Source organism: Salmo salar, chromosome 21 (genome assembly GCF_965601325.2).
Source record: "Salmo salar chromosome 21, fSalSal1, whole genome shotgun sequence".
Classification (NCBI taxonomy): Eukaryota; Metazoa; Chordata; class Actinopteri; order Salmoniformes; family Salmonidae; genus Salmo; species Salmo salar.
In genome coordinates this window covers 36,279,088-36,304,173 of record NC_138311.1, presented here as the reverse complement: position 1 = coordinate 36,304,173, position 25,086 = coordinate 36,279,088, and the positions used below count along the sequence as shown (strand labels likewise).

Here is a 25,086-nt window from a genome sequence, read left to right as displayed (position 1 = left end):
GCTCCAGTCTTAACTTGGTCTCGCTTTAGGTGGTCTGAACACAACACTGGGTGGAACATGAAGTCTCCAGCATAAGCACACTGGGTTTTATTTAGTCACTAATGTCTGTCCCTGCGCGGCCATCGACCTCTGAGGGTTTGGCAATAAGACATGAATCAAGTTCCATTACACTTAGACCTGCTACCTCCTTCCTTCTTTTCCTCTCTCTTTTCCTCTCTCTTTCCTTTCTCTTTTCTTCTCTTTACTTGATTTGCTCTTGCTGTTACTTCTGTTGGGAAAACACCACAAGCCAAAGAGCACAACACCAAATATTTGCTTTGTTGTGTCAACTTGTGTGTGGTCTCTCTCACGAAACACAGGTTTTAACCACCACCGTTCAGCCAAGTGGACAAACCCTCCCGCTATCCTTCACCTAATATAACTGAACAGGTAATTGTCCCAGCAGACCACTGGTAAGACCAGCACTGGCTCTGCATGGTTCATTTAGGCCTACACCGTGGGAATAATACCGGCTTGGTTGCAGGAGATTATTAGCTCACAAAGAAAACACACACACACACACACACACACACACACACACACACACACACACACACACACACACACACACACACACACACACTGTTGCTCAATATTAGCACAATTGTAGTTACTGCAAATAATGATGTACAGAAATGAATGGACACAGGGAAAAAATCCTGACAGATGCTAAATTCAAATCATGTTCCGGACGGACCAATATGGGAAAATATCGTAGACAGACATTCCAGACGGTCTCGCCCCGTAGGATAACATTCCCTGTTTCCTGATACTCAATCATTGTCCATATTAATTTGTTTTTTAAAATAAAATATCAATAGCCTAATTCCATTCCTTCTTAATGAACTTTATGAAATCAAATCAAATTGTATTTGTCACATGCTTGGTAAACAACAGGTGTAGACAAACAGTGAAATGCTTACTTACAGGCCCTACCCAGCAATGCAGAGATAAAAATATAAAAATAATAGAAAGATAATAACACAAGGAATAAATACACAATAAGTCAAGTTAAGTTGGCTATATACAATGAACTTTGTCAGAAAGATAAAGTCTATGTTTTGTATGTGTTACTTTTTCTATTTCCTCACCTATTACAAAAAGCAAATTAGCATTATTCTGGCACAAAATGACAGCATCAGAAATATATAGTAGCCCAGCCATATATAGCCAACAATCAATTTCAGCAGCATCTACATGTATCTGACAAAATAAAGAAAACAGGTGAGTAAATGAGGGATACAAAGTACAGTATATTGAAAGCAGGTGCTTCCACACAGGTGTGGTTCCTGCTTAGAGTCATGTATAAAAAATCCCAGGTGCCCATTATTTTGTCTACCATGGCTAGAAGAAGAGATCTCAGTGACTTTGAAAGAGGGGTCTCAAAGGAGTAAAGGTGGGGTTTATATGTTTGTGTGTGTGATTGTGTGTGTGTGTGTGTGTGTGTGTGTGTGTGTGTGTGTGTGTGTGTGTGTGTGTGTGTGTTGGAGTCTGAATGGGTGTGTTTGAGTGTGAATGGGTGTGTTCACGCCTGCATCAGTCAGTCACCAAGTCTCAACCCAATTGAACACGTATGGGAGATTCTGGAGCAGTGCCTGAGACAGTTTTCCATCACCATCAACAAAACACCAAATGATGGAATTTCTTGTGGAAGAATTGTGTTGCATCCCGCAAATGGAGTTCCAGAAATTTGTAGAATGTATGCCAAGGCTCATTGAAGCTGTTCTAGTGGCTCGAGGTGGTCCAACGCCCTATTAAGTCACTTTATATTGCCGTCTCCTTTATTTTGGCAGTTAACTGTACAGTGTGGATTTGATTCAAGCCTTTCTGAAACTTTTCACTGTACTGTTAATTCCAGGGAACACATCGTTCTCTTAGTTTGACTGATGTGTAGGTAGGAGGGTTCAGCGCTGTGAGTTTGGGGAGCAGCATGAGCCCGCCGCCCACCAGAGGTTCAAAGCTGAGAACTTTCACGTGACGGAATTTATCCATGAGCACGAGCAGACTGACGGACTCACGCAGCTCGCAACAAGAGTGTTCAGATTATTCAACCGCCATTCTAAACTTCTTATCGTTATGTACAACTTTCCGCTGTTATCCTGACTTTTAATCATCGAAAAGTTTGACCTTTCTTTTGTTTCCCTCTGCCATCAATTGAAGTCTCTACGTGTTGGAAAAGTTTGTGTTTTATTTCCTTTTTTAAATGGAGCGAAAGAAGCCGGTGAATGTTTATTGCTGTTGGAGCTTTCTTCTCGCTTGGTGCTGTAGTCTCACTGACTGTTACAATTTGGATGTAGACCATCCGGTTAGTTTCACTGGCCCAAATGGATCTTTATTTGGATATTCTGTGTTGTTACATAAGAACAAGCAACACACATGGTAAGCGATTAAAACATTTTGTAGGCTTATTTTACAACGTTAGTCATAAAACACTAACTGATTAGGCATCACACATGTATTATCCTCTAAGAATAAAAGTTTCCTGGGGGGTCCTTTAGGGGTTCTTCAAATTTGAAACTGTGTGATACATTTTAATTAGGGAGTCTATGAGCACAATGAACTTTGACCAGTAACTGCTGTCCAGTTGCCGTTTGACAACTTTTTGAGTGTGAAATATATATATATTTTTAAATCACACAGTTGGGATATTGATGTGTGTAAAACTATAACTTTAGTGAATGGTTGGCTGATGGTGATTTCCATAATTGTCTGTTATAGGTTATTAGTCGGAGCTCCAGTCGCGAATTCAACATTCGATCCATCCCTTATAAAACCAGGAGCAATTTATAAGTGCAGCATCTCAGGCAATAGAGAATGTCAGCAAATATCAACGGGTTTGTATTATTGATGTATTGTATATCCACTCAACTTTACAAAGAAAGAATGTGTGACCTCCATGTTAAAGATTAAGTGGTTCTGTTTATTTGACCAAGGTGGTTTGGGGTATTTGTTCACTGACATTGGATTATAAGAAAACATAATACTTTTCTTCATGTTTTAATCGAAGGGTTTATAAGGCAATATTACTGGTTATGGCAACTTCTCATATCTTGCTCTTGTTCTCACGCTCTCTCTCTTTCTCTACGCGCGCGCGTGTGTGTGTGTGTGTGGTGTGTGTGTGTGTGTGTGTGTGTACTACAGGTGTGGACAGTTGTGGGAAGACTTGCGTCTCTGAGAGTGACAACCAGTGGCTCGGAGTCAGCCTGTCTAGACAGCCTAGTGATGGCCATGTATTGGTATGTTAAGTCTCTCAATTAATCAAATTGATTTATAAAGCCCTTTTTACAGCAGCAGCTATCACACATTGCATTACAGTGATGGCCATGTATTGGTATGTCAATTAGTCCCAGTAGCGGTACACAAATGTTACAACCCATTCTCAATAGTCCAGTGATGGCCATGTATTGATATGTAACAGTACAGTGATACACAGTCTTTGTGCCCATTCTGAGACCTAAATCAAATGATGAGATGGGCAACATCTGGTGAATTTAGTTTAAATAAGAAACAAGACTAGCATCATTTGCAACCCTATCAGACCTATGTCACTAGTTAGAAGACCCACAAAATGTACATGTTTTGTTTAGCCTTATAGTCTATTGTTGGTGAACGTTATTTAGGAAACTACGCTATATATTCAAAAGTATGTGGACACCCCTTCAAATTAGTGGATTCTGCTATTTCAGCCACATCTGTTGCTGACAGTTTTATAAAAATAGTTCACACAGCCATGCAATCTCCATAGACAAATATTGGCAGTAGAATGGCCTTACTGAAGAGCTCGGTGACTTTCAATGTGGCACCGTCATAGATGCGACATTTCCAACAAGTCAGTTCCTCAAATTTCTACCCTGCTTGAACTGCCTCAGTCAACTGTAAGTGGTGTTATTGTGAAGTGGAAACGTCTAGGAGCAACAACGGCTCAGCCGTGAAGTGGTAGGCCACACAAGCTTACAGAACGGGACTGCCGAGTGCTGAATGTGTAGCGCGTAAAAAGCGCTCACTACCGAAATCCTAACTGTTCGTTGGGAGCTTCATGAAATGGGTTTCCATGGCCAGGCAGCCACACAGAAGCCAAAGATCACCATGCGCAATGCCAAGCGTCGGCTGGAGTGGTGTAAAGCTCGCCGTCATTGGACTCTGGAGCAGTGGAAACGCTCTCTGGAGTGATGAGTCACGCTTCACGATCTGGCAGTCCGACAGACGAATTTGGGTTTGGCAGATGTCAGGAGAACGCTACCTGCCCGAATGCATAGTGGCAATTGTAAAGTTTGGTGAATAAAGGTCTGGGGCTGTTTTTCATGGTTCGGGCTAGGCCCATTAGTTTCAGTGAAGGGAAACCTTAACGCTACAGCATACAATGACATTCTAGACAATTCTGTGATTCCAACTATGTGGCAACAGTTTGGGGAAGGCCCTTTCCTGTTTCAGCATGACAATGCCCCTGTGCACAAAGTGAGGTCCATACAGAAATGGTTTGCCCAACATCACTAATGTTCTTGTGGCTGAATGGAAGCAAGTCCAGCAATGTTCCAACATCTAGTGGAAAGCCTTCCTAGAAGATTGGAGGCTATAAAGCACCAAGATGGGGGGGAGGGGCAACTCCATATTAATGCCCATGATTTCGGAATGATATGATTGACGAGCAGGTGTCCACATACTTTCGGTCATGTAGTGGAGGACATGCATATTCTTGGTACCATCTGCTGGACAGGGCTTGCATTATGTCACTCGTTAGAAGAACCATCGAGTTGACATGTTTTGTGTGTAGCTTATTCCATTGTTGCTCAAACAGTTGCATTTCATCCAAAACATCTGTGCTGCTTCTCGTTCCACAGGCATGTGGGCATCGTTGGAAGAACGTGTTCTATTCCAGGAAAGACAACCAGAACAAGCTGCCTCATGGTGTCTGCTACAGATACGAAGCTGACCTGAAACAGTCTCAACCACTTATCCCATGCTATAAAGGTACAACGTCTTTCTGTTTAGTACCTGTAAAACTACCTTTTTCTTGTTGTGAGACTTGTCTAGATAACCCCATAGTGCTGAAACATTGCTTCTTCTCAGATGATTGGGAGTATGCAGTCTGCTAGACTAGCTAGATACTCACAGAAAAGTAGAAAATAAGGGAGAGCCGCACACTCTAGGAGCTCAGATGCAAAAATGTAATATCCAACGTTTCTACAGCCAAGCTGTCTTCATCAGGGTATGATCACAAACACTGCGAGATGACTCGTTTATATAGGTGTGCGTTTCTTTTTCTTCTAGATTACTCACAGAAAAATAATCTAAACCATCACCTGTAGGCCTACCAGTGTGGCCTATACACAAGCACATCAATCAGTCAATAACCCAGGACAAACAGGAGTAATCCATATGGTTTTTTTCTCACCATGACCACGCCACTCCTGTAATTAATCTGCACTGAGAGGTTGAATGAAATTACATGTGTCTCTTTCCAGATCATCAACGGAAGTTTGGTGAAGACTACGGATCATGCCAAGCAGGAATATCCAACTTTCTGAATGAGGTATTAATTCATCTAGATATTCTTTTTAGATCCATAGTTTATGTGAAGCCTGTGCTGGTAATACAGCCTGTGCTGGTAATACAGCCTGTGCTGGTAATACAGCCTGTGCTGGTAATACAGCCAGTGCTGGTAATACAGCCTGTGCTGGTAATACAGCCTGTGCTGGTAATACAGCCAGTGCTGGTAATACAGCCTGTGCTGGTAATACAGCCTGTGCTGGTAATACAGCCTGTGCTGGTAATACAGCCAGTGCTGGTAATACAGCCTGTGCTGGAAATACAGCATGTGCTGGTAATACAGCCAGTGCTGGTAATACAGCCAGTGCTGGTAATACAGCTTGTTCTGGAAATACAGCCTGTGCTGGTAATACAGCCTGTGCTGGAAATACAGCATGAGCTGGTAATACAGCCAGTGCTGGTAATACAGCTTGTTCTGGAAATACAGCCTGTGCTGGTAATACAGCTTGTTCTGGAAATACAGCCTGTGCTGGTAATACAGCTTGTTCTGGAAATACAGCCTGTGCTGGTAATACAGCTTGTTCTGGAAATACAGCCTGTGCTGGTAATACAAGTCACAAACTTACAAGCACGTACAGAAAATCACGAATATACAGTAAATCACAAAGATACATCACAAACTGCCATTCTATAATGTATGTTTTGTGTTGTTTTTCTTCAGGACTTGATAATAATGGGAGCCCCTGGGACATCGTACTGGACTGGGTCTGTTCTGGTCTACAACACCTCCAGTATGGTCCTGTCTGCCTATGTGGATGACGACAGCACTGTCCTCTATGGCAGTTATCTGGGTACATATATGTAATACAACATATGGCACATTAGGTACATTAATAATATCATGGTTGGAGACGATCAGAAGGACTTGTCTTGTTGTCACACGTCTCAGTTGTTTTTCTGCAGAGGCTGTAAGTTAGTGAAGTGTAACGTAATGAAATTTGAAGAGGAAGCATGCTTTTTCTGTGTCTTTGTGTGTTGAGAGAACACGCTCTGTGTGTGTGAACAGGAAGCTGATTGTCAGGTGCACACACACACACACACACACACACACACACACACACACACACACACACACACACACACACACACACACACACACACACACACACACACACACACTATTGCTCAGTATGTGATCAATTGTAGTTACTGCAAAAAATGATGTCTCTCTGTCAAGGGGATTCATATCAGTGTTTTTAACCAAACTAGTGCTGTCAAAAAGTGCATTTTTCAAACATACTTTCATGCATGGAAAAGACCTCTCGTGTAACCCTTTTTTAAAGCTCTTATCAAAGGAATGTTGTTTTCTCATCAAGCCAGTCACAGTGTGGCTTGTTGCTCTTATCTCAACCAGTACCATCTGGTTCTACCTGTGTTGTTGGTTATACTAAGGTTGTACCAAGGTTGTATTAAGGTTTTACTAACATTGTACGGACATTGTATTAATTAAGAATCCGCCCTTGTATTAATTAATGACATACCCAAATCTAACTGCCTGTAGCTCAGGCCCTGAAGCAAGGATATGCATATTCTTGGTACCATTTGGAAGGAAACACTTTGAAGTTTGTGGAAATGTGAAAGGAATGTAGGGGAATATAACACAATAGAACTGGTAAAAGATAATACACAAAAAAAACAGTTCTAATAGCTACTGTAAATTGGACAGTGCAGTTAGATTAACACGAATTTAAGCTTTCTGCCAATATCAGATATGTCTATGTCCTGGGAAATGTTCTTGTTACTTACAACCTCATGCTAATCGCATTAGCCTACGTTAGCTCAAAAGTCCCGTGGATGGTACACCGATCCCAAAGAAGTTTTAACGTTGTAATACATTTCCATTGCCAGGCAACTTTGATAGTCTGATTCGTTGGTTATAATAAAGTTGTACTGGTGTTGTACTAACGTTATGATCCTTAATTTCATCACCAGGCTACTCGGTTGGCGCCGGCCACTTCCTTCACCCTGACTCCACAGAGATCGTTGGAGGTGCACCCCAGCACAGGCAGACTGGTAAAGTAAGAGTTCATTTAAGTCCTGTTTTTCCTTTTACCCCCGTCCCATCACTCCATCACCTGCCTGTAGATAGAAAGCACAGTACCAACACTTGCACATGTATCGGCTCGTTTCGTTTGAACTGACAAGCAGGGGGTAGTAAAGCGGTAAGTACAATGCAGTATGTGTGTTTAAATCACCATCCAGGCTGATGCAAAATATATGATGCATCGGGCATTCCTCCTTCTGCTGGGGAAATGTATGAAATATGTGTTGCTGAAAAAGACCATGGCACCCTATTCCCTATACTGTACTACTTTTGACCAGAGCCCTATGGGGGTGACATGTGGGGGACACATACCATGTTTTAGCTGCTCAGGTATGTCTATTACTATAGTAAGATCTTGTGATGATAGGCCCTCTGTTGATTGATGGCACTAAGGCAGAAGGCCTTTATTCTGAAATAGCTGAAAGGATTTGGTTGTAAATATATTTACATTTAAGTCATTTAGCAGAAGCTCTTTTTCCAGAGCGACATACAGTCACTGCATTCAATCAAGGTAGATACAATGTGGGCAAGTAACTGTATATGAGTGATAGATTGATGACATATACTGTAGTTACCTCTGCCTCTGCTGTATGTATACGTTCGTATGTCTGCTAAACTAATGTAAATGTATCTCTCTGCAGAAAGAGGAAGTGGGGAATCATTATGTCATGTGGCAATTCAGTACACATTTTATGAAGGACATTGTTATTTACATGTTTTTTTACTGTACAAGTTGCCAGTTGTCAATGACCTTATCAAATGCATCCCCCACAGGAGTGTTAATATGATAGATTAATTATATTTGATCAGTAGAAAGCAGATGATGTGTGGGCATTGGGTCTGGGTCTGTGGGTCTGTGTGAATGCATTTTACCACCTGTATACTCATCATTAGTTGGCTTTAGGTCCTGATGTGACCAGGTCTTGTTTCTCCTCTTCTCCAGGCCTACCTATTCAGAGCTGAAGAAAACATGCTGAAGATCATCAGTGAAGTCAAGGGAAGCAAGGTGAAAATTAGTAGCCATATATCTTTGACATTTTAGTCATTAAGCAGACGCTCTTATCCAGAGCGACTTACATTAGTGAGTACATGTATTTTCCCTCGTACTGGTCCCCCGTGGGAACCCAGGCAGTGTAAGCACCTTGCTCTACCAACGTGGGACCAATCTCCATTGGACATGCTCTTTAGTCTAGGACTGGGTTTAATCTGTGTCTGGGAAACCAGTCTTTAATGTCTCAGTTCTTAATGTCTTAATTTTGACACAGAACTAGATCATACCTCCTCGCTTTAAAAATACATTTGGTTGATGTGATTGACTATATAGACATAAAACCTGCTTTCCTATACTGTAGCTGGGCTCCTATTTTGGTGCCAGTGTGTGTGCCGTGGACCTGAATGGAGATGGCCTGTCTGATCTACTGGTAGGAGCTCCCATGTACAGCACCATGAGAGAGGAGGGACGAGTCCATGTCTACATCAACCAAGGAGCTGTAAGTACTGGGATCTTTCCGTATTAGTTTTTCCTTCAATTCAATCCAACTTTATACAGAACCAGTCAAAGGTTTGGACACACCTACTCATTCCAGGGGGGTTCTTTATTTAGACTATTTTCTACAATCTAGAATAATAGTGAAGACATCAAAACTATGAAATAACTGTGAAATAACACATATGGAATCATGTAAGTAGCCAAAAAAGTGATAAACAAATATACATTTTATATTTTATATTTGAGATTCTTCAAGGTAGCCATACAGTATATACATATGAGATGAGTAATGTAGGATATGTAGACATTATTAAAGTGATGTTATTTAAAGTGACTAGTGATACCTTAAATTAAATCCATTTATTACATTTATGGCCAGAGATTTGAGTCTGTATGTTGGCAGCAGCCACTCTATGTTAGTGATGGCTGTTTAACAGTTTGATGGCCTTGAGATAGAAGCTGTTTTTCACTCTCTCAGTCCCAGCTTTGATGCACCTGTACTGACCTCGCCTTCTGGATGATAGCGTGGTGAACAGGCAGTGGCTCGGGTGGTTGTTGTCCTTTGATGATAATTTTGGCCTTCCTGTGACATCGGGTGGTGTAAGTGTCCTGGAGGGCAGGTAGTTTTCCCCCCGGTGATGTGTTGTGAAGACCGCACAACCATCTGGAGAGCCTTGCAGCTGTGGGCGGTGCAGTTGCCATACCAGGCGGTGATACAGCCCAACAGGATGCTATCGATAGTGCATCTGTAAAAGTTTGTGAGTCTTTTAGAGGTGCTGTTATGCCTTCTTCACCACGCTGTCTGTGTGGGTGGACCATTTCAATTTGTCCGTGATGTGTACGCCGAGGAACTTAAAACTTTCCACCTTCTCCACTACTGTCCCGTCGATGTGGATGGGGGGGGGGGGGGGGGGGTGCTCCCTTTGCTGTTTCCTGAAGTCCACGATCATCGTCCACTCTGAGGGCCCTCAGCTCCGCTCTGTAGGCCGTCTCGTCGTTGTTGGTAATGAAGCCTACCACTGTAGTGTCGTCTGCAAACTTGATGATTGAGTTGGAGGCGTGCATGGCCACGCAGTCATGGGTGAACAGGAGAGGGAGAACGCACCCTTGTGGGGCCCCAGTGTTGAGGAGATGTTGTTTCCTACCCTCACCACCTGGGGGTGGCCCATCAGAAAGTCCTGGACCCAGTTGCACAGGGCAGGGTCAAGACCCAGGGTCTCAAGCTTGATGATGAGTTTGGAGGGTACTATGGTGTTAAATGCTGAGTTGTAATCGATGAACAGCATTCTTACATAGGTATTGCTCTAATGACGTGGCAAGGGATGCTGTGTGGGCCAGCAGCCTTGCGAGGGTTAACACGTTTAAATGTTTTACTCACATTGACCACGGTGAAGGAGAGCCTACAGACTTTGGTAGCGGGCCGTATCAGTGGCACTGTATTGTCCTAAAAGCAAAGAAGTTGTTTAATTTGTCTGGGAGCAAGACGTCAATGTCCGTGGCGGGGCTGGTTTTCTTTTTGTAATCCGTGATTGACTGTAGACCCTGCCACATACATCTCGTGTTTGAGCCGTTGAATTGCAACTCTACTTTGTCTCTTGTTTTTATTTATTTTACTAGGCAAGTCAGTTAAGAACAAATTCTTATTTTCAATGACGACCTAGGAACAGTGGGTTAACTGCCTTGTTCAGGGGCAGAACGACAGATTTGTTTACCTTGTCAGCTCGGGGATTCAATGTTGGTTACAAGTCCAACGCTCTAACCACTAGGCTACCTGCCGCCCCTATACTGACGCTTTGGTTGTTTGATTGCCCTGCGGAGGGAATAGCTACACTGTTTGTATTCGGTCATGTTTCCAGTCGCCTTGCCATGATTAAAAGCGGTGATTCGCACTTTCAGTTTTGTGCAAATGTTGCCATCAATCCACGGTTTCTGGTTAAGGAAGGTTTTAACCTGTTGGGGCTAGGGGGCAGTATTTGCACGGCCGGATAAAAAACGTACCCGATTTAATCTGGTTACTACTCCTGCCCAGTAACTAGAATATGCATATAATTATTGGCTTTGGATAGAAAACACCCTAAAGTTTCTAAAACTGTTTGAATGGTGTCTGTGAGTATAACAGAACTCATTTGGCAGGCCAAAACCTGAGAAGATTCCTTACAGGAAGTGGCCTGTCTGACCATTTCTTGCCCTCCTTGATCATCTCTAACAAATACAGGGGATCTCTGGCATGACGTGACACTTCCTACGGCTCCCATGGGCTCTCAGAAGGCGGGAAAAAGCTGAATCGTGGCTTTGCAGGCTCTGGCTGAAAAACATTAGCGCGTTTGGATAGTGGCCAGTCACAGTACTATGAAACTCAGGCTCGTGCACGAGGGGATCCCATGCTTTTATTTTCTCTCTCTTTGTACGTATACACGCTTTCCCGGTCAGAATATTATCGCTTTTTTACGAGAAAAATGGCATAAAAATTGATTTTAAACAGGGGTTGACATGCTTCGAAGTACGGTAATGGAATATTTAGAATTTTTTTGTCACGAAATGCGTTGTGCTCGTGACCCTTATTTACACTTCGGATAGTGTCTTGAACGCACGAACAAAACGCCGCTATTTGGATATAACAATGGATTATTTTGAACCAAACCAACATTTGTTATTGAAGTAGCAGTCCTGGGAGTGCATTCTGACGAAGAACACCAAAGGTAATAACATTTTTCTTATAGTAAATCTGACTTTGGTGAGTGCTAAACTTGCTGGGTGTCTAAATAGCTAGCCGTGGTGGCTGGGCTATCTACTCAGAATATTGCAAAATGTGCTTTCACCGAAAAGCTTAACAGTTTTTTGGTTACTACATGATTCCATATGTGTTATTTCATATTTTTGATGTCTTCACTATTATTCTACAATTTAGAAAATAGTAAAAATAAAGAAAACCCTTCAATGATTAGGTGGGTCCAAATGTTTTGACTGTTTGTATGCCCTCAAAGGAAATTAAGAAAGGCATGATACTTAAAAGTTTCATAATCAACACAACACCTTTCACATAAAAAAATACAGTACATAACAGAACACTTTGATTTCCCTGATTCCTCTTCTTGCCTTCTCAAAACTCATTGGAGGAGAAGGTCAGAGGGGAGGGACCTTGGATTTTCTCCTCCAATGTGGCTTGAGAAGGAGGCGATATGAGTGGATGCGAGTAATTTCGGAAAAAATTATTGAGAGCGAGTCAACCTTTCTTTCAACCCTATCATGAAAACATTAGTGTGCATTTTTTTTGTTTTGCAAATTGCATTGGTTCTACAGTAATTTGATGGCCCATTACCTATTGAAATGTTTACTTTAAACTTTGCATGGCTGTTATATGGAACACTTCCCTGAAAAATGCCTTAAATTCATTTACATTTACATTTTAGTCATTTAGCAGACGCTCTTATCCAGAGCGACTTACAGTAGTGAATACATACATTTCATACATTTTCATTTCATTTCATGCATTATTTTTTTTCTTCTTTTTTTTCAGTTTATTAATAGATTGAATGTCAACAAATGAAGGCTTCGGCCTGTATAGTGTGTTGGTCTCCATAAACACGTATGTGTGATATTCAAAGTACACCCTCATGAACAACTTGGCCATCTCAGATACTTAATGAAACTGAACAACACCAACAGGCACTTCCTCACATCACATATCACACACACTCTTACCATCACAACTTAACTCTGTAGTTACTATAATATGATAGTTACGCATCTCATAGAATACTGGTGGTGTGCGCTGTTATAACAAACACTTTTCAATACCAATGATGGTATCACTTTACATTAAGTTGCTCTTATAATTGGCTAGTAACATCCAGACTACCTAACATCTAGACTACCTATGCAGCTTTCAGAACAATCAGATACTTCTATAGAAAAGCATATGGTCATGAAGTAAATATATTTTCCTTTCATGGTCATTTCCTATTCAAGAAGTGTCTGGAGATACTATATTGCACTGGCGGATGATCTAAAACAACCCAGCATAATGATAGCAGGACTTGAGGGCTGTTTCTATGACTGATGAGTTTGTATTACGGAACACTAAACCAGAGGATATCTGCTACATTTACAGTGTTCCACTAAGGACCAGGCAACTCTGAATGACATGACTAACTTCCTTACCAACCTAGTGACTAAATAACTGCAATTACACAATCATGAAGCTTAGCTAGCTAGCTATTTCCGCAATATATCTACTTCATCAAATTACTTATTTTTTCTTCTAAAAGCGATTACCTTGGGATGAGTAGAGAATGAATCTTAAGACTGTGAATACATTTATTTTTCAGGCTAATATGAAGGAAGCAGAGTTTCAGTTGGCTGGAAGCAAATCGTATGCTGCAAGATTTGGGGAGACCATAACCGATCTGGGAGATATTGATGACGATGGCTTTCCTGGTGAGTTTTAATCATTATTTTAGCAAAGATGCATAACAATTTATATGTTAATGATGTGATATTCCGAGTAGGTGCTGTTCTAATTTTTTGGTGCTTTTTGTTGCGCAAGCAAATCTCCCCACATTTTAGTTAAACACATTAGCAGTCTTTCTCAGGACGAACTAGACTAGAGTAAGTGACATACACCATATAACAGCCACGCTCCACACTGAGCATCACCACTCACCAACCAGCTAACTACATCGGCAAAGCTGATCAGAGGGCCTCAATGTACTTCCAACTGCCACTTACACCAGCCTAGGTCCTTCACACACACACACACACACACACACACACACACACACACACACACACACACACACACACACACACACACACACACACACACACACACATAGAGAGAGAGTGTGGCAGGTCAGTGTAGACTAGCCATAGGTTAGAGCATGTGCAGCCAGTCTGAGAGGAGTGGTGGGGGTCTGCCTGGTGTTATTTAGGTCATTATGCATTATGTCCCTGTAAACCTGTAAGTTAACTCATATGTGCATCCAAAAAAGCACCCTATTCTCTATATAGTGCACTACTAGGGAATAGGGTTCCATTTGAGATGCATCCTAAGTTAACCCCTGACTGGCTGACTGTAAATATGTTCCAGATGTGGCGGTGGGTGCTCCACAGGAGGAAGAGCTGCGTGGGGCTATATATATCTACAATGGGAGGAAGACAGGGATCTCTCAGACTTACTCTCAAGTATGTACACAGCTACGGCTATGTCACAGCTGCCGTTTGTCTGCAGGCTTCAGGGACAGGAGATTACTGGGAGGGAAGAAGGAAGGAAAAATTAGGGAGGGAGGGAGTTGGGCTGTCAGGGATTGAAGGGAGGGAAGGATGGGGTCGGGTTCTCCCTTCTCCGAGTAATTATTAGGGCCAGGAGATTAAAGGGAGGAAAGAAAGAAGGGAAAGAAGAGAGGGAGGAAAAGGGAAGGAAGGAGGGAGTGACGGAAAAAGGGGGGTCAGGGTCCTCCTCCCTCTGACCAAGGCTCTCCCCTATCCTGCTGTGACAAATGTTCCTTTGTTTTTTTCTGTGTGCTCTCAGACAGTCAGAAGAGAGTTCCTGACTTTGAATTGCTGCAATTTCCTGAAACTGTTTGGTCCCCTTCTTTTCTCTGTCTGAGCATGAGACATACCATGAAGATAACTCAAATTATACTGTATGTAAATAGATTTCTGTCAATGTGGAGTACAACCTCTTGGAGAAAATGCAGTTACTGTGTATCCAAATATAGAGAGATTACATTGCTTGCATCTCAACGCTCCATGTATTAGGGGGGAGCAGCTATGCTTCCTGGGGCCCAGAAAAATGAAGGCAGTTATATACAATTAAATAAACATTACATTACCTTTCACAACATATTTCACCACACATTAAGTGTGTGCTCTCAGGCCACTACTCTACTACCACATAACTACAACACAAAATCTATGTGTACTTGTGTATGTGAACAGTAGTGTATAAAGTGTGTACGGTACAGAGGATTGTTATCTGTATGACTAATCAAGCTGTTCTTGTTTCATCAGAGGATCACCGGGTCTCTTCTGGGCAATGAGTTAAAGATGTTCGGCCAGTCTGTTTCCGGAGGCATCGATGTTGACGGAAACGGTTACCAAGGTAGTGCTCCCTTTCTTGACTGTCACTGTTGTGTAGAGTGCTTCCCTCCAGCACAATGATGGAGTCTGTCTCTGTTTCTCTGCTGCTGACTAGAACAGAACACACTGTAGTGTCCCGCTATGATGTCACACACGCTGTGTCTTAAATTAGTAAGGTCGTCAAAACACAAAATATGGCAGTGGTGGAAACAGAACTGAGGACAGGGGATGGGGAATTATGTGTGCGTGTATAAATGTGTGTTGCTACCCAGAGAGAACTGGGCAGTGGGAATTTCTATAACTAGGTGGTCACATAGTTTTCTACTCCCTCGCTGCTTCTCACATTCTCATCTTCCACAAGTCTCACTTTAGTTTGGCCATCCTCTCATCTAGTACATTGTTAAAGTACTGTGTACTGTCTGTCTCCAACATTTTATTTATTTATTATTATATGTGTTAGTTGTTATTTCTATAGATTTATTCATAAGGGCAAGAATTACATACATTTTACTCATTTAGCAGATGCTCTTATCCAGAGCGACTTACAGTAGTGAATGCATACATTTCATACATTTTTTTCCCCCGTACTGGTCCCCCGTGGGAATCGAACCCACAACCCTGGCGTTGCAAACACCATGCTCTACCAACTGAGCCACACGGGACTGTTTAGATGTATTTGTCTAAAAACAAAACACGTCAGCGTAGTACAGTTGATATCTTGTTAGAAGATAGAACAGGAATTGTTGAAAAAGTCTGTTGAGATGTTTGGATTAGTATTAGGGAGCACATACTGATTGATCATTGTAACAGTACACTGTTCTGGGATCAGAGTTGCATTAATCGGCCAAATAAACATAGCAAATGCCCCAAACGAGATTTCCAGTTTAAAATTGCACTGTTACAGATTATTCTGAGATATCCTACCTATGAAAAGCCTTTTAAAGTGATTGGCATGCTAGTAACTACTGTAGTCAACAGGGTGCATACATTTGCAGGCTGTTGTGGACTGAATAAATAAATTACTGAATGAATGACAAATGAGACTGATGTCTCCAGCTCTTCTAAATTGATGAACAAACTGTCTTAGGGCTTTTAACAAGTCTAGAGAGTATTGTGGGTACAGCAGGAAGGATAGGTTTACAAATAGAGTATGAAGGAAATGCTGTGTTCAACATATCTTCATCTGTAACCCACAGACATTGCGGTAGGGGCTTTTCTCTCGGACTCCGCTGTGATTCTGAGGTAAGACCATGATCATGGAAAAATGTCAAACACATCCACAAGATAACTGACCTATTAGCAGGAATTCCTGCATTGTCACGTAGATCTAGGTTAAAGGGTAAACTTTCACTCATAGGGGTGAACTTTTACTTTAACTGGTTTAAATGTATTGATTTTGACCTAATTCGCACCTGTTCTGGTCCATATATCTACCATATTTTAGGACTTCTGTATTACGTTTTGAATCTTTTTTGGCCTCCTGGCCCATAGAGCCACCATATTGTAGATGTCCATGTGCATTTCGCTACACCCGCAATACCATCTGCTAAACACTCATATGTGACCAATAAAATTTGATTTGGTTACTGTGTTTGTGTTGTTATTGTTGTTATTTATGTTGATATGTTGTCGTTGCCCTCCAACAGGACTCGTCCGGTGGTAGTGGTTGAGGCCTCCATGCCCCTGCCTGCAAGTGTGAACCGCTCTGTAGCTCTGTGTTCTGACAACGGTCTTCCTGCTGTCTGCATCAACGTGACAGTCTGCTTCAGGGTCCGCGCTCGACGCTACAACGGACTCATAGGTGAGCAGACCCTCTCTCTTTGCCCCTGGCTCCCTCTTAGCCCTGCACTGCAAAACCAACCTGTCTATTTGCACTGCGTTAATCGTTACATTAGTGAAGGTTATATACACAGCAGTGGTACTAACAAACAAAAGCCAGTTTTGGTTCTAGTGTGTGTACTTAATAGTGACCAAAAACTCATTTCGCAACTGTGCTATAGTACTGCGAGCATAATTATGCTACTAGTTTGTATGTGTAAAATGGTATAATGTACAATGTCTAGTCTCCTGTGTCTCTTAGAAAATAGTGATAAAAGCCTCTGCCCTGGACTGGTTGACAGAAAACACTGTTGTGTCCGAGACAACCCTTTTCTGTTTCCTTATCTCTGTCAGTCTCTCCATGTTATCACTAGTCCCTGAGGCCTGGGGCAGTTGGTCCAGTATGTTAACCCAACCTGAAAAGAATGCAGAGCATTCCTTTGGTGAAAGTGTCCGTTACAGCAAGAAGGCTCTGGCACAGCCCTGTCCTGATAGATAAACTGGGGTTGAGTCTGGGACTGGGGTTGATGCTGGGGTGAGGTTGGTTCTACGTCTATGTATGTCTGTGGCCCTGGTTTATACGAACTCTGGGTGCTCTCTGAAACTAAATACCTTTACCTTCCTCCCTTCCTCCCTTCCTCCCTCCCTCCCTCCCTCCCTCCCTCCCTCCCATAGAACTGCAGTATAACCTGACAGCCGACACGCACCACAAGGAGTCTTTCCCCTCCCGCTTCCATTTCCACGGCAACGGGACGTCCAACGTTACGACAGGGCAAGTCAAGGCCAGACATGACCAGCTGACCTGCGTCACCCACCAGGCCTTCATGAGGGTGAGTCAGAGGTCAGGGTTTAGAGTTCAAAGGTTAGGGGTCGAGAGGTCAACAGCTGTAACCACTGATGGGTGTTTCCAGGTCTTCCTTAGGAAAGAGGTCTTCAGACCTCAATTGGACTTCCTATTTAAATAAAGGATAAATATAAAAAAAATGTCAAAGTGGAATTTTCTTTTTAGAAATGTTAACAAATTAATTTAAAATGAAAAGCTGAAATGTCTTGAGTCAAAAAGTATTCAACCCCTTTGTTATGGCCATCCTAAATAAATTGAGGAGAAAACATTTGCTTAACAAATCACAAAATAAGTTGCATGGACTCGCTCTGAGTGCAATACAAGTAGTTAACATGAATTTTGAATGACTTCCCTATCTTTGTAAGGTCCCGCAGTCAAGTAGTGAATTTCAAGCACAGATTCAACCACAAAGACCAGGGAAGTTTTCCAATGCCTGATATCAAAGTACACCGATTGGTAGATTGGCAAAAAATACATTGAATACATTGCTGCCCCAGTGTGCATGCGTGCATGTGTGTGTGTAATGTTCCAGGTGTTTGGTGGGGCCCCTCCTGACTCTTCCCTCATTCTCTCTTCTAATCAGGGCCATGTAAGTTAGCTCATGTTTAAACCCACTCACTAATTAATGGATGACTCTCAAGTCTCTCTTTGAGCTGAACCATACTGGCTTTTTCTTATTAATAGCTAGAGATGGAGTTATTGGAGACCATAAACCAGTGTCATTATATGTCAGAGGAAATCAAAATGTGTGTGTGTGCGTGAGTGTTTGTGTGACTATACATTTGATGTATTTTTAAAGTTGAATGAATGGGTCATGGCAGTAATGAATGTTATAAACAGCAGATGTGGCAGTAGGATAGTACAGGGGACTGGTAGGGGAATGTGACTATGGCTGAGGTCACATAGGGATATAATGAGACTAATACGGCAGCAGGTAGCCTAGTGGTTACAGCGTTGGGCCAGTAACTGAAAGGTTGCTGGATTGACTCCCTGTGCTGACAAGGTAACAATTGGTCATTCTGCCCCTGAACAAGGCAGTTAACCCACTGTTCCCCAGTAGGCCGTCACTGTAAATAAGAATTTGTTCTTAACTGACTTGCCTAGTTGAATAAAAAATACTGGCTCAGGGGCTTTTGCATTGTCTTTTCTGTCTTACTCTCACACATCCCCCTCATACTGTATGCATCTTTAAGGTTTGATATAGAGTTATTCTTATGTAATGGTTAGATGTGTTTTAGGTTTATTTTGCCACTCACATACTGTACAGTACACATGAGTCAGTATGTATGATCAGCGCTGTGTTGCCAAGCTCCTGTATGTTAATGAATGGGCTCTGGTGAGTGGTTTTACATTGAGAGAGAACACCACCAAGTTACTCAGTTTGTGGTTAAACTAAACCTCACAGAGTGGAGAAAGCTGTGCATGCATGGCTAATGAAGCACTGGTTTCTAGCTACTATGTCTGCTCACTGATAAAAGAAGAGAGGGTGGGACATAGGAGCCATTCAAGTGTCTTGTTCTATAGATACCATGCTTTATTTGACAGTGTATTCAATAATTCAGTCGTAGAAATGTTTAGCCGTTCTCTTTCTGTTTCATAACATTTTAACTTAGAATACTTTGCAACAATTTAGCAGCAACAGCTAAAAATATATATTTTTTGTCTTGAATAAAAACTGTATCTCAGAATGTCCCTCGAGCTAAATGCAGGTGTGGCAGTGGAGAGCAGAGGCTCCTTGGGACATCTGCAGTGGGACAGAGAGCACAGGACACTGTAACATTGTGCCAGAGCACAGACAGGCCCCCACAATAACTTACCCAAGAACAGTCAATTAGCACAGTCAACCCAGAAGCTCCCCTCTACCCAAGGTTGTATGTACAGTAAATGAAAGCTTCCATTCTCTGTATCTCTTTCCTTTTTAGAAAGATGTCCGGGATATCTTCACGCCCATCCATTTTGAGGCGACGTACGCCCTCAGACAGCACACTGTCCGTAACTGGGGATCCAGAATTTTCCCAGCCCTGAAACCCATCCTGCAGCAGAGAGGGGGGCACAGCAACCTGGTAGCCAATAAGGTGAGTCTCTTACATCTCTCCACTCATATCGATGCATGGTTAGGAGAATAGGAACAATGTTTTAGACACAAGGTCAGCTTAGTCCTGGAATTAAAAATCATACTTAATGGAAATTTCCCTGCATTGAAATTGCTCTTTAGTCCAGGTACTAGGCTTAATCTATGTCCGGAGAACCGATGCTACACTCTTAGAAAAGAACTTGCTATGTAGAACCTAAAAGGTTCCAGGTTAAATCCTTTTGGGTTCCTTGTAGAATCCTTTCTACAGAGTGTGTTATACGGAACCCAAAAAGGTTCTACCTGGAACCAAAAAGGGTTCTCCTATGGGGACAGCCAAAGAATCCTTTTGGAACCCTTTTTTCTAAGAGTGTAGATTTCTCCACTTACATCCATGTATGGTAGTTACTGTATATTAGATTACATTACTGTATTTTCAGTGACGCCATCATCATCATCTAACAGTAACCTTCCTTCTCCAGACTGAGTTTGCTCGGTACTGTTCATTGGCCAACTGTTCAACCAATCTGCAGGTCTCTGCTTACCTGGTCTTACCACAGTAAGTAGCATTTAGCATAAATGTTCAATTAGAATATGTTGGTGTTTTCTTTGTAATACAATCTTTTGTCTTGAAGCTTTTACTTTCTATTTCTTATCTCTTCTGTGGACAAAACTGAGCTGTTGAAGGTTTACTTTACAAATTCATTACAGCATCCCGAAACAAAGAATATTTCTGTGGAAAACAACTTTCATATGATTAGATCAGGTGTTGACTGTAGTGCCCATGATGTCAATACTCTCCAGTTCACTTCATTAAGAGGGGATTGTTGTACATGTTTATTCATGGTCACATTTCCCCTTAAACACTTAACTGCCAGGCTAATTTATGTTACGGCCAGGCTAATATAATATCTGATTATTCATGACGCAGAGGTGTGTGTGTGTGTCTTACCTTGCTAAGTTAGATGAGAAACATCAGACTTGTGAGCCCCTCGTTGTTTGTGTCATGGAAACGTCCGCACGCACATGTACACATACACCTCCCCCCACCCCACACACACCTTCAGACCCACTTACCCACAAAGCAGCGAATTCTTCAACATGGACATTAGTCATTTAAAAATGCCTTTTTCCTCCCCATACTGGACACACAGTGCTTCGTTGAAAAGCTGAATATGCATAGCCTCTTCCCCTAACAATACAGCTTGTCTAGGGGTACGTCCCAAATGGTACCCTAATCCCTACATAGTGCACTACTTTTATAAAAGTAAAAAAAAATGTATTTTACCAAATAGGGCTATCTTCTGTATACCACCCCTACCTTGTCACAACACAAGTGATTGTCTCAAAGGCAGTAAGAAGGAAAGAAATTCCACAAATGAACTTTTAACAACACAAAGCTGTTAATTGAAATGCTTTCCAGGTGACTACCTCATTTTTAAAAATTTAACTAGTCAAGTCAGTTAAGAACTAATTCTTATTTACAATGACAGCCTACCGGGGAACAGTGGGTTAATTGCCTTGTTCAGGGGCAGAACGACAGATTTTTACCTTGTCAGCTCAGGGATTCAATTCAGCAACCTTTCAGTTACTGACCCAACGCTCTAACCACTAGGCTACCTGAAGCTAGTTGAGAGAACGCCAAGAGTGTGCAAAGCTGTCATCAAGGCAAATGGTGGCTACTTTGAAGAATCTAAAATCTGTTTGTTTTTTTAACAATTTGTTTAACACTTTTTTGGTTACTACATGATTCCATATGTGTTATTTCATCGTTTTGATGTCTTCACTATTATTCTACAATGAAGAAAATAGTAAAAATAAAGAAAAACCCTGGAATGCATAGGTGTGTCCAAACTTTTGACTGGTCCTGTATGAGGCGACAGCCTTCCAGTTTTATACATAGGGCTCTATTCAATCCAGCCCCTAAGACTGTTAATCTTGCAGGAAACACAACAACATACAGTACTTTGCATTGGGTAATGGGAAGACCATCATGTTGAACACAACCCTGGTGAACGCTGGAGATGATGCCTTCCTTCCCAGGCTCCGGTTACGCTTCCCCTCCAACCTGCACTACATTAAAGTGCTTGATGCAGTACGTGTTTGATTGATTTATTAATTACTCAAAGTAGCAGTTATTACATTTCTCACATAATCACCAATGGAATTTTAGATTCACAAAATCATGTGAATCTATGCGCTCTTGGATTGTAATAAATTACACACACAATCCTATTATCTGTTATTATTTTCAGGAGGAGAAGTATGTGAGCTGTGACATTTCAGAGGAGAACAAGACAATAGTAGGGATGGACTGTAGTGTTGGGAACCTGTACTTCAGCTCTGGAGCCAAGGTACTGTAGCCACAACACTCAAACTTACTCCAACCTTAATCTGTTACTCTAGCCTTATCCCAACCTTACTCTACTGTTACTCCAACCTTACTCTAATTTTACTCCAGCCTTACTCTGTTACTTCAGCCTTACTCTGTCACTCCAGCCTTACTCTAATGTTACTCCATCCTTACTCTGTCACTCCAGCCTTACTCTGTTACTCCATCCTTACTCTGTTACTCCAGCCTTACTCTAACGTTACTCCATCCTTACTCTGTTACTTCAGCCTTACTATAATGCTACTCTTAACATTATTCCAACCTTACTCTGTTACTCTATCATTACTTCAAGGTTACTCTAACATTACTCAAACTTTACTTCCATGTTACTCCAATTTTACTCTATTAATCTGGGTCTGGATACTTTCACTGGATACTTTAACTAATTACCCCACTGGGCACAGACATAAATTCAACGTCATGGTTGGATAGGTTACTTTCTTAATTTAATCCATTACAGTTACTGGTTACCTGTCTAAAATTGTAACAAGTAACATAACTTTTGGATTACACAAACTCAGTAACGTAATCTGATTACTTTTAGTTACCTTCCCTTAAAATGCATTAGAAGAAGACAAAAAGGACCCATCAAATGCATTTAGTGTGTCATCATAGTGGTCTCTCTCAATTTGTTTTTAAATTGCACCTTTTTTAAATCTGAATTGAATGTCTTTGAGAAAAACAGAAAGGTGTCTTAATGTATTTTTTTTCAAACATCCTTTCTGATTTTAAAAGTAATCCAAGAAGCAATTAACTAGTTTTTCTAAAGTATCTGTAATCTGATTACACTATTTTTGCTGGTAATGTAACTAACTGATTACAGTTACATTTTAAAAAAATCAGATTGCCCTGTTCAATGTCTATTCCTTGTTGGTTCAACGTAATTTTGCTGAAATTGCGTGGAAACAATGTTGATTCAACCAGTGTGTGCCCAGTGGGTATCCAGACCCATATCTTCTGTTTGCTGCCAATGCTGCTGCTGTTTTAAAGGCAACGTTTTATAAACTGCTGTTTAAGAGGCTAATATCTTAATTGCTATCTAATCAGAATTTCTGTATTTTCTGCAGGTGAACATCAGCTTTCTGTTGGATGTAAACCAGAGTAGCAGTGCTGGTGACATTAGTATATCCATCAACACTAGTGGGTAAGTACAGACCCATAAAAGAAAGATAGATACCCACACACTGAATGTGCCTGCAGTGTTATTGAGTGCAATGTTTTGACCCCAGGTCTTTGTCATAATCTTTCTTTTGACTTTTGCAAGTAACTGGATCTGCTTACAGTACTTCTGACCTTAGCACAGGTCCCCCTAACCCACAAACGCAATCTTTCTCCAAAATACATTAAATAATCGAATGGCTCGTTTTTTAAACTGACATCCTGTTACACCGCCGGTGACGTCTCGCTACTGGCCAGCCTTATCAAACCTAACAGACGGATCGTACAACAGCCCAATGAGCCACTGAGTGGACAAAACATTAGGAACACCGGTTCCTATCATTACATAGACTGACCAGATGAATCCAGGTGAAAGCTATGTCTTTGAATGAGGTATGGTAGTAGGTGCCAGTGGGTTTTTTACGCTCAACCGTTTCCTGTGTGTATCAAGAATGGTCCACCACCCAAAGGACATTCAGCCAATTTCAGCTAATGTTTTGTACACTCAGTGTGTGTGTTTGTTCTGTTGCTAGGGGAACAGGAAACACAGTCCCAGTGACCTGAATTATTCAAATCAGAGGGTGCTGCAGGTTGCCTCTCTTGGTTTCCTCCTGTAGTTGTTACATAGTTGTGTAGTTGAGAAGTACATCCGGCAGCCCCTGTTTTGTCGCTTGGGTAAAGAAAAGCTTTGGAATGTTTGACAGTTCCAGAACACTCTAAAACACTCCATGTTCATATCTGGTAACACTTAACTTTTGTTCAGAGAATGTCAATTTTTTTGAACAGCTGAAACAGCTTTTTCCTGCAATCTAAAGCCATGATTGTTATGCCTAGTTCTATGTAAAAAAAAAGATGTATATTTTTTCTGCATAGGTTATCGAAGCATACTTCTTTCCCTGTTCAATTGTAATTTAAATGAATGAGGCACATTGATTATTTAAGAACCTTTATGCCGTAGAGGTTTAGTACAACTGCTACATTGGTACATAGTATCATAACCCAATCATTAATAAAGCAGTTGTATTATTTTCTAAAGTCTAGCAACCTTGCCAGCAGGCATGTCAGCTAAGATAGACTAGCTACTTTAACCTGATTGGTAGCTAGTTATGAGGTTGGGACATTTTTGTTTTATTATTTATTTATTCATCAAGAAGGAATCAATAGGCTACATAGCTTGATCAAATTCATTTACAAACACCTCCTGCAAGTCCTGCCCATCACCGGAAGCTAAAATCAAATCAAATGCTGTGTGTGACACTCTCTCTCTCCTCCTCCACTGGCAATACTGTCTGCATACATATCTCTTTGCTCGATAGTGCACCTTGGAAGGAACCACTTACTGGGGGGTACTCTTTGCCTGGTCCAGTCAGTGTGCCCCCTCCACAAAATACTACTGACAAATCCTTTTAGAAATAATTATGAAGCTTAGTCATTACTTTAACATCTGAACATTTTAAAAACAGGACAAATCTGAGGGGGCACGTGCCCTTGTGCCCTTATGCCCTTATGGGAATGACACCTCTGAAAACCATCTTCAAGTGTCTTGTAATGCGTGAAGGTATGCTTTGGCCTCTCACTCTGAGAAACACTAGGAATGTGAAGT

The 25,086-nt window shown here is 41.6% G+C and overlaps 1 protein-coding gene across 1 annotated transcript in view; it reads left to right on the top strand.

The window, feature by feature from the left end:
- The first annotated feature begins 1,738 nt into the window (after window positions 1-1,738).
- Window positions 1,739-25,086, top strand: part of LOC106582201 (integrin alpha-4) — a 30,954-nt gene continuing 7,606 nt past the window's right edge. Inside the window, exons 1-20 of the mRNA XM_045704724.2 lie at window positions 1,739-2,418; window positions 2,758-2,873; window positions 3,181-3,275; window positions 4,878-5,007; window positions 5,502-5,569; window positions 6,248-6,377; window positions 7,519-7,604; window positions 8,574-8,636; window positions 8,983-9,120; window positions 13,448-13,556; window positions 14,209-14,303; window positions 15,132-15,222; window positions 16,397-16,442; window positions 16,847-17,001; window positions 17,694-17,848; window positions 19,785-19,937; window positions 20,416-20,492; window positions 21,878-22,028; window positions 22,189-22,287; window positions 23,393-23,469. Coding sequence (XP_045560680.1) covers window positions 2,243-2,418; window positions 2,758-2,873; window positions 3,181-3,275; window positions 4,878-5,007; window positions 5,502-5,569; window positions 6,248-6,377; window positions 7,519-7,604; window positions 8,574-8,636; window positions 8,983-9,120; window positions 13,448-13,556; window positions 14,209-14,303; window positions 15,132-15,222; window positions 16,397-16,442; window positions 16,847-17,001; window positions 17,694-17,848; window positions 19,785-19,937; window positions 20,416-20,492; window positions 21,878-22,028; window positions 22,189-22,287; window positions 23,393-23,469 — 2,210 coding nt within the window. The 5' untranslated portion in view covers window positions 1,739-2,242. The remainder of the gene's footprint in view (window positions 2,419-2,757; window positions 2,874-3,180; window positions 3,276-4,877; window positions 5,008-5,501; window positions 5,570-6,247; window positions 6,378-7,518; window positions 7,605-8,573; window positions 8,637-8,982; window positions 9,121-13,447; window positions 13,557-14,208; window positions 14,304-15,131; window positions 15,223-16,396; window positions 16,443-16,846; window positions 17,002-17,693; window positions 17,849-19,784; window positions 19,938-20,415; window positions 20,493-21,877; window positions 22,029-22,188; window positions 22,288-23,392; window positions 23,470-25,086) is intronic.